The sequence below is a fragment of the Hemitrygon akajei genome, chromosome 9 (genome assembly GCF_048418815.1).
Source record: "Hemitrygon akajei chromosome 9, sHemAka1.3, whole genome shotgun sequence".
NCBI lineage: Eukaryota > Metazoa > Chordata > Chondrichthyes > Myliobatiformes > Dasyatidae > Hemitrygon > Hemitrygon akajei.
Window position 1 is genome coordinate 21,421,788 of NC_133132.1, and position 13,895 is coordinate 21,435,682.

Below are 13,895 nucleotides of genomic sequence, written 5' to 3' on the forward strand. Positions count from 1 at the left end.
GAAAGGGTGTTACGTAATGAACCAGAGGCGATTCAGGAGTCCAAGCTAAAAGTACCCTTCGGAGGCAGTGATCACAATATGATTGAATTCAAATTGAAATTTAATAAGGAGAAAGTAAAGTCTAACATACTAGTATTTCAGTGGAGTAAGGGAAATTACAGTGGCATGAGAGAGGAATTGGCCAAGGTAAATTGGAAATGTTGACAGCAGAGCAGTGATAACATGAGTTTCTAGGAAAAATGAGGAAGGTTCAGGATAGATGTATTCCAAAAACAAACAATTACTCAAATGGCAAAATCGTACAATCGTGGCTGACAAGGGAAATCAAATCTAATGTAAAAGCAAAAGGGAGGGCATACAACAAAGCAAAAATTATTGGGAAGACAGAGAATTGGAAATCTTTTAAAAACCTACAGAGCAACTAAAAAAATCAAAGTGGATAGTAAAAGCTTTTTCAAGTACGTTAAAAATAAAAGAGAGATGTGCTGGCGTAGGAGAGGGTCCAGAGGTGGTTCACAAGGATGATTGTGGGAATGAGAGGGTTATCATACCAGGAACGTTTGATAGCTCTGGGTCTGCACTTGCTGGAATTTAGAAGGATGAGAGGGGATCCCATTGAAACCTTTTGAATGCTGAAAGGCCGAGAGAGGGTAGATTTTTCCCTGGGGGCATGGGGAAGTCTAGGACAAGAGGACACAGCCTCTGAACAGAGGAGTGTCCATTTAAAACAGAGATGCTGAGAAATTTTTTTTAGGCAGAGGGTGAAGCATTTGTAGAATTTGTTGCCATAGGCAGCTGCGGAGGCCAGGTCGTTGAGTGTATTTATGGCAGAGATTGATAAGTTCTTGATTGGATATGGGGAGAAGGCCAGGGAGGAAGCTGAGGAGGGCAATAAAGGATCAGCCATGATTGAATGACGGAGCAGACACGATGGGCCAAATGGCCTAAACTAAACATAGTGATATTAGTGCAAGTTGAGGGAGAAATGGTGCGAGGAAGAATGAGGGCTTTTCAGGTCTTTATTATGTAAGGATTTGAATACGGGTGGTCACGTTGCAATTGTATTTCAAAGTTGTTTTCAATTTTGATCTAGTTCTGATGACGCTGAGTCTATATGCTGTACATATGTGGAGAGTGGATGGGGACTACATTCTCTAAAGTTCTGAAGAAAGGAAGGTTTCATTGAAATGTACCGAATTCTCTCAGGGCTCTACAGGCTGGATATGGGGAAAACTTCTCTGGGATCAGGGGAGGGAGTTTGAAAGTAAGGGGTAGGTGGATCCTCTACACCAGAGGACTGTGGGTATTCACACATTGACTGATCAGCTTCTGGATATTCCAGGAATGAAGGAATGCGGGGATGGTGCTAGAAATAATGCTGAGGTGAAGTCTGAACAATAATTTACTAGAGCCCAGCTTGAATGACCGGATGGTCTACTTATCTTCTATAATGCTGAGCAGTGACAGCACAGTTCTTAATGTGTGAGTGGCCACAGGACTGTTGTCCTTTACCCATGCACACACGCAGAATGACAGCATCACAGAGATGGCGTTAGGCTACTAAGGCGAAGCGGCTGAATTGTCTGGTGCTCTAGTGGGCATCTCCTTTGCTCAGTAACAAATATGGTAGCTGCCCCTCGTCATGGCATCTCACCCTGGGCTATTTACATCCTTCTGCACCTGAACTGTTCAAGCTTTTGTAGTTTATGTTTGCCAGGTAGTGTGCTGCTGCTGTAAAGAGTTAACCTCCATGGCGTGTAGACCCATCTGCCCATGATAATGAAGTTGAACTTAACAAACCATTTGCCCTGTGTACAAGCACACCCTGGTCTCTTTGAAGATCAATACCACACATTCTTTTACCATTCACAAAACGGCTTTCTGATGTTAAATGCATTGAAGTGGACCACATACAATTCCACATTATATTAAATTTGCCATGTTCTCGCCCATTTCACTCATCCTGTCTAATCTCATCTCATTTAGTCTCACAGGCAGAGTTGGAAATTTGGCCCCCTCAATCAGACTGTTGATACAGATTCTGAACAACAGAATCCCAAGACCTGGTCATTCACACTCTTTGTTCCCATTCCCAACCCAATTCCATGTGCTCTTTTAGCCAACCTTCCGGATGGAACCTTTTCAAAAACTGACTGAAATTCCAAATTACAAATGATGCACTTACAAAGAAGACATGACAGTAATTATATATTTCATTAAGAGTTTGAGGAGAATTGGTATGTCACTAAAGACACTCGCAAACTTCTACAGATGCATTACTGTGAAGAGCGTTCTAACTGGTTGCATTACTGCCTAGAATGGAGGGGCCACTCCATCACGTGCACTAGCCTCCCCAGCATCCAGGACACCTTCAGACAGCAACTCCTCAAAGGCAGCTTCCGTCGTTAAGGACCCCCATCGCATTGCTACCACCAAGGGGGTGGTACAGGAGCCTGAAAACACACTCAACATTTCAGAAACAGCTTCTTCCCCTCCACCAACAGATTTATGAATAAACAATGAACACAACCTCAGTTTTCTTTCCACCACTCTTAATTTTCTTTTTTTATATACAGTTGCTAGAAAAAGTTTGTGAACCCTTTGCAATTACCTGGTTTTCTGTATTAATTATTCATAAAATGTGGTCTGATCTTCACCTAAGTCACCATGATAGACAAACACAAAATGCCTAAACTAATAACACACAAAAACTTAATTTTGACATCTTTACTGAATACGTTACTTCATCATTCGCAGTCCCGGTTGGTTAAAGTACACAAACCCTCGTATTTAACTAGTAGAACGTCCTTTAGCAGCAATAACCTCCACCAAATATTTCCTGTAGCTGCTGATCAGACTGGCACAAAGGCATGGAGGAATTTTAGACCATTGCTCCATATAAAACTGTTTCAGTTCATCAATATTTCTGGGATACCTTCCACGGAAAGCCCTCTTCAGATCATGCCACAGCATCTCAATTGGGTTAAGGTCAGGAGTCTGCCATTCCAAACCACAAATTTATTCTCTTTAAACCATTCTGCTGTTGATTTACTCGTGTTTTTGATCATCGTTGTGTTGCATCATCTAACTTCTATTAAGCTTCAGGTGACAGACCACTACACTGACAGTCTCCTGTAAAATGTCTCGATACAATATTGAATTCGTTGTTGCAGACCCTGAGGCAGCAAAGCAGCCCCAAACCAAGATGTTCCTTCACCGTTGGGAGGTTTTGGTGTTGGTGTGCCTTGCCTTTCTTCCTCTAAACGTAATGGTGTGCATTTCTGCTAAAAAGTTCAACTTTTGTCTCATCTGTCCACAGAACATTGTGGAACTGTTGTGGAACATCCAGGATTTTTGCAAACTTGAAATGTTACAGCAGTGGTTTTGTCCGTGGTGTCCTTCCATCACCATCATTCTTGTTCAGTGTTTTTCTTACAGTGGACACATGAACAGAAACTTCAGCAAGTTCTAGAGGTTACGACAGGTCTTTTTTTTCACCTCATTCAGCACTGCACGTTGTGCTCTTGATGTGATCTCTGCAGGACACCCTCTCCTAGGGAAGAGTAGCAACAGTACTATAGTCATGCTGAAGGGTCTTGGCCAGAAACGTTGACAGTTTCTTTTCCATAGATGCTGCCTGGTGTGCTGAGTTCCTCCAGCATTCAGTGTCCGTTGCTTGGATTTCCAATATCTGCGGATTTTCTCTTGTTAGTGATTGGACAATACTGAATTTCATCCATTTGTAGACAATTTCTCTTATTGTGAAACACTCAGGTCTTTAGAAATGCTTTTCCAGCTTCATGCATCTCTACAATTCTTCTTCTAAGGTCCTCTGAAAGTTGTTTTGATCGAGTCATGGTGCCCGTGAACAGATCTTTCTTGAGAAGAGCAGCCTCTGTCAGTAACCTGACTGTGTGTCTTTTTATACGGCAGGGCGCCTCTACAACCCACATCTCCAATCTCATCTCATGATTGGAACCCTGACTCCGAATAGCTTTTGTAGAAAGCATTACCCCAGAGGTTCACATACTTTTTGAACCTAGACTGTGATTGTTTAAATAGTGTACTCAGTATTGACAGGAAGTAGTACAATTGTTTGTGTGTTACTAGTATACACAGATTATGTTTGTATACATGATTGTGACTTAGATGTAGATCAGGCCACATTTTATGAGTAATTTATGCAGAAAAGCAGATAATTACAACTGTTCACACACATTTTCTTAGAAACTATAAACTTTTTATTCTAACTTACAGTTGTTAATACTTTGTATTGCAACGCACTGTCGCTGCAAAACAACAACTTTCCTCATACACAGTGTGCAGCAATATTAAGCCAAATTCTGAAGTAAACCCACAGATTCCTCTTCAACTATTCTTCTGGTCGCATCTTCAAAGAACTCCAACATAGAAGTCAAAAGGGATTTTGCATTTCATAAATCCATGAAGCTTTTGCTCAGTAACTACATCTTTCGCTGTAGATGCACGTTGTCCTTACCTCTGGGGTAGAACTAAGAGGACTGAGGTTTTGTTTTAAATGTTCTTTGCATTTTACTGACCTCCAATCAACAGGAACAATTCAACAAGCTGCACAGCTGTGCAAGATGTTGACCAGAGCACCTAAAATCTCTGAGCTACTCCCTCCAACAATCTAACATATAGACCATCAGCAGTCTGGGCTTTACAATCCTAACAACTGGTCTAGTACAGGCTTTGGCTAATGGTTAGTTTATTTCCTCTTTGTGGCTTCAGTCCTGCCTTAGGAAAGCAAGCTGACCCCAGAATGTCAATGCTGAATACCCTGTCTCACATCACAGATACCCCATCGCCCTGACTAGTCACAATACCCCCGTCGCATTGTCTCACTGTCTCTGATCACAGATACTCCGTTGTCCTGTCTCTGATGACAGATACACCCGTCGCCCTGTCTCTGATCACAGATACCCCCATCGCCCTGTCTCTGATCACAGATACCCCCGTCGCCCTGTCTCTGATCACAGATATCCCCGTTGCCCTGTCTCTGATCACAGATATCCCCGTTGCCCTGTCTCTGATCACAGATATCCCCGTTGCCGTCTCTGATCACAGATACCCCCATCGCCCTGTCTCTGATCACAGATACCCCCATCGCCCTGTCTCTGATCACAGATACCCCCATCGCCCTGTCTCTGATCACAGATACCCCCATCGCCCTGTCTCTGATCACAGATACCCCCATCGCCCTGTCTCTGATCACAGATACCCCCATCGCCCTGTCTCTGATCACAGATATCCCCGTTGTCCTGTCTCTGATCACAGATACCCCCATCGCCCTGTCTCTGATTACAGATATCCCCATTGTCCTGTCTCTGATCACAGATATCCCCGTCGCCCTGTCTCTGATCAGATATCCCCGTTGCCCTGTCTCTGATCACAGATACCCCATTGCCCTGTCTCTGATCACAGATACCCCGTCGCCCTGTCTGGTCGTTTACCTGCTGCTGCTGGTGCATCTGCAGTTTCATTATCTGCTGTTGTGCCTGGAACTGCTGCTGCTGTTGTTGCTGCTGCTGTTGTTGCTGTTGCTGCTGCTGTTGCTGCTGTTGTTGTTGTTGTTGTTGCTGTTGTTGTTGCTGGGCTGCCTGTTGAGCCTGGAACTGTTGCTGTTGTTGCTGCTGTTGGGCCATCTGCTGCATCTGTAGTTGGGCTGGGGAGCGGATTGCAAAAAGAACATCACTAACTTTGATCCAGGATCAGGCCAACTGCTTCAAGCAGGCAAAGACACAGAGGGGAAGAGTTCGTACACATCAGTTGGAAGTTATGAATCCCGTAAGGTACAAAACTCAGTAGAGTTTGTCAAAAGTTCTTAATAGGTTTTGAGGAGCATGTTCAACCAATACAGAGAGTGTCATGTTTACTACACACATTATCCAAACCTACTGTACGTAGTATTGTAGTCTCACAAACAATTCTGTTGTAAAACTAACAAACCGCGGGAAGCAACAGGTAATGAATATGGCTCATGAAACAAGTAACTGACACAAACTAACAGGCAGATCTCAGGCCCCATCTGTACCATGTCTACTCCCAAATGCTGGGAGGACAGCCATCCCAGGACAATGCATTACCTAGACAGCAGTACTCATTTGTGAATGAATGCATACTGCAGGGGCACCCAAATAACATCACGGCTGACATTAATCACCAATAAGCCATTCGCCTTAAGATCCAGGCTGCAACCGTTTCTTTATTACAGATTTTGTCATCTGTCCCAATAACGTGACCCATCCCAACTACTCTGCTGCATTCTCCTCATATCTAATCTCAGTTCCTCGCACTCTGTCCACCATTTTGAGATATTATTGCTCAAAACAACGTGGGTCAGTGAAAGTGAACCTGACTCTGATTCTCTTCCTGTGATCTCCATCTCTTTACTCTGAAAGGAAAGAAACGGCTTCACCTTCTCCAAACACTGATGCCGGGCAATCTTCATTCCCATGACCTCCTTACCATCCCGGCTAAGTACCCCATCTCTAATACACATCCTCCTCCACCAGCCTCCAAGCTCACCTTTCCAATTCCCCCAAAGGACTGACAGAGAAGATTCCCACATATTCTGAGTTACCCATGCCTTCCCACGGAAAGGACCCTGGCACATCCGGCTGCGATCCGCTCCAATGAATCGGGAGGGGCAGCGCCACGCGACAGCTGACAGCAGGGCTCTCAGCTCCTGGGCTGGGGAGGAACTCCTGGCTGCTTGGAATTCACTCTTCAAGTTAACCTCCATTACTTGAGCTGATTTTTAATAAGAACATTTATACTGTCGTTCTTTAAAAATGGCAAGAATTGCTGAATATTTTTAATTTTAGCAATAATTTTAATTCTCTAATGTGTCCAGAATGTTTGTGAACATCAACGGTTCTGACAGTACTGACAGCCCAAGTCTAGGGGGCAGAGACTCTCCATGTCAACGCTACTGTGAGTGCTGCCGGCTACCCATGCTGAGACGTCTCTAGCCGAGGCCAGGAACCCAGCAGGAAACTATATCAAGGTCACACTCAATGAACAAGCTGGCACAACAGCCGTTTCAGGGTGCGATCTGCTTCATGGACTTTGATAGGACATACTGTAAGTACCTGAACAGCAACATGTGAGACAATGGGCTCATTGACAGCATTTCAGAGACTAGATGAACACTTCAGTTGTAATGAGACACGCAAAGATGGCAGAGGAACTGAATGCGTATCTTGCATCAGTCTTCACAGTGGAAGACGTCTGCAGTATACCCGACATTCAAGAGTGTCAGGGAAGCAAAGTATGTGCAGTGAAAATTATGACTGAGAAGGTGCTCAGGAAGCTTAATGGTCTGAGGGTGGATAAATCTCCTGGACCTGATGGAATGCACCCTGGGGTTCTGAAGGAAGTAGCTAGAGAGATTGTGGAGGCATTAACAATGATTTTCAAGAATCGATAGACTCTGGCATTGTACCGGATGACTGGAAAACTGCAAATGTTACTCCGCCATTTAAGAAGGGTGGGAGGCAGCAGAAAGGAAACTATAGACCTGTTAGCCTGACATCAGTGGTTGGGAAGTTGTTGTAATCTATTGTTGGGGATGAGATAACGGGGTACCTGAAGGCATATGACCAGATAGACCAAAGCCAGCATGGTTTCCTGAAAGGAAAATCCTGCCTGACAAACCTACAACAATTCTTTGAGGAAATTACAAGCAGGGTAGACAAAGGAGATGCAGCAGACGTGGTGTACTTGGATTTTCAGAAGGCCCTTGACAAGGTGCTGCACATGAGGCTGCTTAGCAAGAGAAGAGCCCATGGAATTACAGGGGAGTTACTAGCACGGGTGGAGCTTTGGCTAATTGGCAGAAAACAGAGAGTGGGAATAAAGGGATCCTATTCTGGCTGGCTGCCGGTTACCAGTGGAGTTCCACAGGGGTCGGTGTTGGGACAACTGCTTTTTACGATGTATGTCAATGATTTGGACTATGGGATTAATGGATTTGTGGCTAAATTTGCCAATGATACAAAGACAGGTGGAGGAGTGGGTAGTGTTGAGAAAACAGAGAACCTGCAGAGAGTCCTACATAGTTTAGGGGAATAGACAAAGTGGCAAATGAAATACAATGTTGGAAAGTGTATGGTCATGCAGTTTGGTGGAAGAAATAAATGGGCAGACTATTATTTAGATGGGGAGAGAATTCAAAATGCAGAGATGCAAAGGGACTTGGGAGTCCTTGTATAGGATACCCTAAAGGTTAACCTGCAGGTTGAGTTGGTGGTGAAGAAGGTGAATGCAATGTTGGCATTCATTTCTAGAGGTATAGAATATAAGAGCAGGGATGTGATGTTGAGACTCTATAAGGCACTTGTGAGACCACACGGAGTATTGTGTGCAGTTTTGGGCTCCTTATTTTAGAAAGGATATACAGGCAGACCCCGGGTTACGAACGAGTTCCTTTCCTCAGTCCGTCTTTAAGTCAGATTTGTATGTAAGTCGGAACAAGTACATCCGGTATTATTTAGCGTCAGTTAGTCAAACGTTTGTCTTAGTATATAGTATATATTTTACCTTTCTATGCATATAAAACACTTAAGAAATGTATTTTAATCCAATAATTAAAGCACTGTGTTGCTTAGTAATAATTGTAGCTTTCATCGGGGCAGGGCCTTTCACATGCTTCATTATTCTCACTTTATCCTTTAAAATTGTTCCGATCGTTGACCGACTGTAGCCGAACGTTTTTCCAATGACATTTCACCTCTTTCCAAACGCTTTAGTATTTCCAGTTTATTTTCAATCACGATCGCTTCCCATCAACGGAACAGAAACACTGCGGGTGGCGGGTCTTGACCTCCGCCGGCTCCCCAGGTTCGCTGGGTCCCCAGGACCACCGCACTGAGCCACGTTAAATGGGACACTTGGGGGCTGTGCTGGGTTTGGGTATTTGATCCTCTTCAATATACTGCGTGGAAATTTAAACTGGAGGTGGCAGTGTTTTTTTTTACAAGGTCGAGTTACGAGCTCGACATCAAACCCGGCACGGATGGTACGGGAGTCACTGGATCGACATCAACCTGGCACAGGAGCGGTCTGTCACTGGATCGAACTCGGGTATCTCTGTTCTCCAGCCTGGCGCTGATCTCACTGCGCCACCAGCCAACCGGAAGGGGGGGGGGGTTGTCCAGGGTGAATCTTGCTAAGGACAATTTAAGCCAAATACAAAGTTACACATTCAACACAGTGTCAACTGCAACGACTTAAAATGGCGGATGGTGTCGCGATCCGACTTAAAATGGCGGACGGTGTTCTCCTTCCTCAGTTCATAAGTACGAGTTGTCTGTAAGTTGGACGTTTGTAACTCGGGGTCTACCTGTACTGACATTGGAGAGGGTTCAGAGAAGATTCACGAGAATGATTCCAGGAATGAAAGGGCTACCTTATGAGGAATGTCTGGCAGCTCTTGGGCTGTATTCCCTGGAGTTCAGGAGAGTGAGGGGGGATCTCACAGAAACATTCTGAATTTTAAACAGCCTGAACAGATTAGATATGGCAAAGTTATTTCCCACGGTAGGGGATTCTAGGACAAGAGGGCACGACTTCATGATTGAAGGTCATCCTTTTAGAACTGATAAGCAGTGAAATTACTTTAGTCAGAGTGTGGTAAATCTGTGGAATTTGCTGCCACAAGCGGCTGTGGAGGCCAAGTCTTTGGGTGCATTTAAGGCAGAGATGGATAGGTTCCTGATTAGCCAGGGCATGAAAGGGTATGGGGAGAAGGCAGGGGAGGGGGGATGACTGGAAGAATCGGATCGGCCTATGATTGAATGGTGGAACAGACTCGATGGGCTGAATGGCCTACTTCTGATCCTATATCTTACAGTGTCATGGCATACAAGGCCAAGGATAAATTTGTGCAACAGAGTTAATTGCAAAAACGTGTCCATGGGTCAGCTTAGACAACTTGGGCTGAATGACCCTTTTCATGCAGTATCATTTTATGATTTTATAATTTGCATGTCTGCAGAGGAAATTAACTCAATGTCTTCAAAGACCTGGATTACTTTACAAGACGCATGAGTCTGATCCCGCCACAGTGACTAGGAGCCATGAAGACCTGGACGTTACATGTAAAATAAACCCCGAGTTCACACCAAGGAGGGAAATCTGTTATCCTTACTGCCGTCCAGACCCAGCAACATGGTCTCTCAACAGCCAAAGGAAAGATGAGGATGGACAGTAAATGACTTCCCAACCATTTAACAAAAAAACAATCTCAGCATTACAGTGCACAACAGTGAACATGAGGAAATCTGCAGATGCTGGAAATTCAAATAACGCACACAAAATGCTGGTGGAACACAGCAGGCCAGGCAGCATCTATAAGGAGAAGCGATGTCGACGTTTCGGGCCGAGACCCTTCGTCAGGACTAACTGAAAGGAAAGATAGTAAGAGATTTGAAAGTAGTGGGGGGAGGGGGAAATGCGAAATGATAGGAGAAGACCGGAGGGGGTGGGATGAAGCTAAAGAGCTGGGAAGTTGATTGGTAAAAGGGATACAGAGCTGGAGGATCATGGGATGGGAAGCCTCGGGAGAAAGAATGGGGCAGGGGGAGCACCAGAGGGAGATGGAGAACAGGCAGAGTGATGGGCAGAGAGAGAGAAAAAAAACAAACAACTAAATATGTCAGGGATGGGGTAAGAAGGGGAGGAGGGGCATTAACGGAAGTTAGAGAAGTCAATGTTCATGCCATCAGGTTGGAGGCTACCCAGCCAGTATATAAGGTGTTGTTCCTCCAACCTGAGTGTGGCTTCATCTTGACAGTAGAAGAGGCCATGGATAACACATATTAGAATGGGAATGGGACATGGAATTAAAATGTGTGGCCACTGGGAGATCCTGCTTTCTCTGGCGGACCGAGCATAGGTGTTCAGCGAAACGGTGTCCCAGTCTGCGTCGGGTCTCACCAATATATAAAAGGCCACACCGGGAGCACCGGATGCAGTATACCACACCAGCCGACTCACAGGTGAAGTGTCGCCTCACCTGGAAGGACTGTCTGGGGCCCTGAATGGTGGTGAGGGAGGAAGTGTAAGGGCAGGTGTAGCACTTGTTCTGCTTACAAGGATAAGTGCCAGGAGGGAGATCGGTGGGAAGGGATGGGGGGGACAAGTGGACAAGGGAGTCGCGTAGGGAGCGATCCCTGCAAAAAGCAGAAGGGGGGGAAGGAAAGATGTGTTTGGTAGTGGGATCCCTTTGGAGGTGGCGGAAGTTACAGAGAATTATAGGTTGGACCTGGAGGCTGGTGGGGTGGCAGGTAAGGATAAGGGGAACCCTACCCCAAGTGGGGTGGCGGCGGATGGGGTGAGGGCAGGTGTGCGGGAAATGGGAGAGATGCGTTTGAGAGCAGAGTTGATAGTGGACGAAGGGAAGCCCCTTTGTTTAAAAAAGGAAGACATCTCCTTCATCCTGGAATGAAAAGCCTCATCCTGAGAGCAGATGCGGCGGAGACGGAGGAATTGTGAGAAGGAGACAGTATTTTTGCAAGAGACAGGGTGGGAAGAGGAATAGTCCAGGTAGCTATGAGAGTCTGTAGGCTTATAGTAGATATCAGTAGATAAGCCGTCTCCAGAGATGGAGACAGAAAGATCAAGAAAGGGGAGGGAGGTGTCGGAAATGGACCAGGTAAATTTGGGTGAAAGTCCGAGGCAAAGTTAATGAAGTCAACGAGCTCAGCATGCGTGCAGGAGGCAGCGCCAATGCAATCGTTGATGTAGCGAAGGAAAAGGGGGACGGATACCATATAGACTTGGAACATGGACTGTTCCACAAAGCCAACAAAAAGGCAGGCATAACTGGACCCATGCGGGTGCCCATGGCTACACCCTTGGTTTGGAGGAAGTGGGAGGAACCAAAGGAGAAATTATTGAGAGTAAGAACTAATTCCGCTACCACAACAGTAAGGAAAGGCAGAACTTTAATGCAGAGAATACGACAAGTGAAAGGAAATAAAAACTCACTCTTCAATGAGAGGAAAGGAGAAACGTGCACAAATCTTTGAACATACTGTAACTGGACAAGATAACTATCTGAAAGTCTATGACCCATGTCATCAGCAATAGAGTATGTGATCTATGAGCCAAACACCCAACGGTCCACCTCACTGAGAGCCAAGAACAGATAAGAAATTACCAAGGACAGAGAGACTATTGCTTCCCACCAGAAGGAACATCTGCAAGGCTGGAGTAGCTGACATGCTGACTGATGACGGCAATTATCATAAGACATAGGAGCAGAGTTAGGCCATTTGGCCCATCAAGTCTGCTCAGACATTGATCATGGTTGACTTATTTTCCCTACCAATCCCTTTTTCTTGCCTTGTCCCTGTAACCTTTGATACCCTTGCCAATCAAGAATCTATCGATTTCCACTTTAAATATACCCAATGACTAGGCCTCCAAAGCCCTCCAAATTCCACATAATTCACCACCTTCTGGCTAAAGACTTGTGGCAGGTGGCCAAGTGGTTAAGGCGTTGGACAGGCGATGTGAAGATTATGGGTTCGAGCCCCAGCCGAGGCAGTGTGTTGTGTCCTTGAGCAAGGCACTTAACCGCACATTGCTCCAGTTCACCCAGCTGAAAATGGGTACCGGCAAGATGCTGAGGGTTAACCTGGCATTTAGACTGGCATCCTGTCGGGGGGGGGGGGGGGGGGAGGGAGGGAGTCTCGCACTCTCAGTCGCTTCACGCCACAGTAAGCGGCATAAGCACTGGCCTGATGAGCCTATAAGGCTCGGGACAGACTTTAACTGGCTAAAGAAATTCCTCCCCATTCTAAAGGTGTTTGAAATCTGTGCCCTTCAATTATAGGAAACACTGAAAGACTCTTATAGAAAGACTCTTCAATTATAGGAAACACTGCCTGCACATCCATTAAACGTTTCTCATACGTCTCATACGTTTAAAAAAAAGTAAAATTGGATAGGTATATGGACAGGAAAGGAATGGAGGGTTATGGGCTGAGTGCGGGTCAGTGGGACTAGATGAGTGTAAGCGCTCGGCACGAACTAGAAGGGCCAAGATGGCCTGTTTCCGTGTTGTAATTGTTATATGGTTAAATATAACCCTTTCAATCCCTGGATCATTCTTGTGAACCTCCTTAGAACCCTCTCCAGTGTCAGCAGGTGGGACCCAAAACAGCTCACAACACTGCAGATGAGACCTCAGCATTACACCTTTCCTTCTATAATATAGTCCTCTCAAAACGAAAGCTAACATTGCCATTTTACATCGGGAATTAGTTCCTTGCTGTTACCCAGACATCATGTTGAGTCCATCCCAACATTCTCCGGCAGAGCTACACCCAGTTGCACAGTAGATTCAGCCAATCAAGAGTCACAGTAGGCATGATGTGACAATTCCAAGGAAAATACAGGCAACAGCATTAACTGTCAAGACATTTGCTTAAACCCCAAAATAAACCTTTGAATTGTCAACTGGAGGGAATGCAAAAACTTGCCCCTGACTGTAGTTGCCCCAGTAAATTCATTATGATTCTATATCTCCAATTTGATAAGGTACCAGCTATGATTGAACAGACCCAATCCCAGTGCAGAATGGGGCCGGCAAGGGGGTGCTGTGTCACTGTGTGACCCTCACAACTTTGCACATGACCCTCTTAGAGACCACCCCCCGAGCAGAAATGACCAGTGGGATGATACACCTTCAATGACTTCACTCCAAAACAAAGAGGCAGCAGGCAATATTTGCTCATTGTTGACTCATTCAAGTTTACAAGAGGATGATCATCCATTGACCATCCAGTCCTCCACTAAACCCACCACGTACAACATTCCCACATGAAGATCCTTCATGATATTAGATTGGGGTATAGAATTGT

General features: G+C 45.3%; 1 protein-coding gene across 3 annotated transcripts in view; it reads right to left on the reverse strand.

The window, feature by feature from the left end:
- med15 (mediator complex subunit 15) overlaps positions 1-13,895 on the reverse strand; it is a 188,429-nt gene that overhangs the window by 120,322 nt on the left and 54,212 nt on the right. For all 3 annotated transcript variants that reach the window (XM_073055608.1, XM_073055607.1, XM_073055606.1), the window contains one exon: positions 5,475-5,686. In XM_073055608.1, coding sequence (XP_072911709.1) covers positions 5,475-5,686 — 212 coding nt within the window. The remainder of the gene's footprint in view (positions 1-5,474; positions 5,687-13,895) is intronic.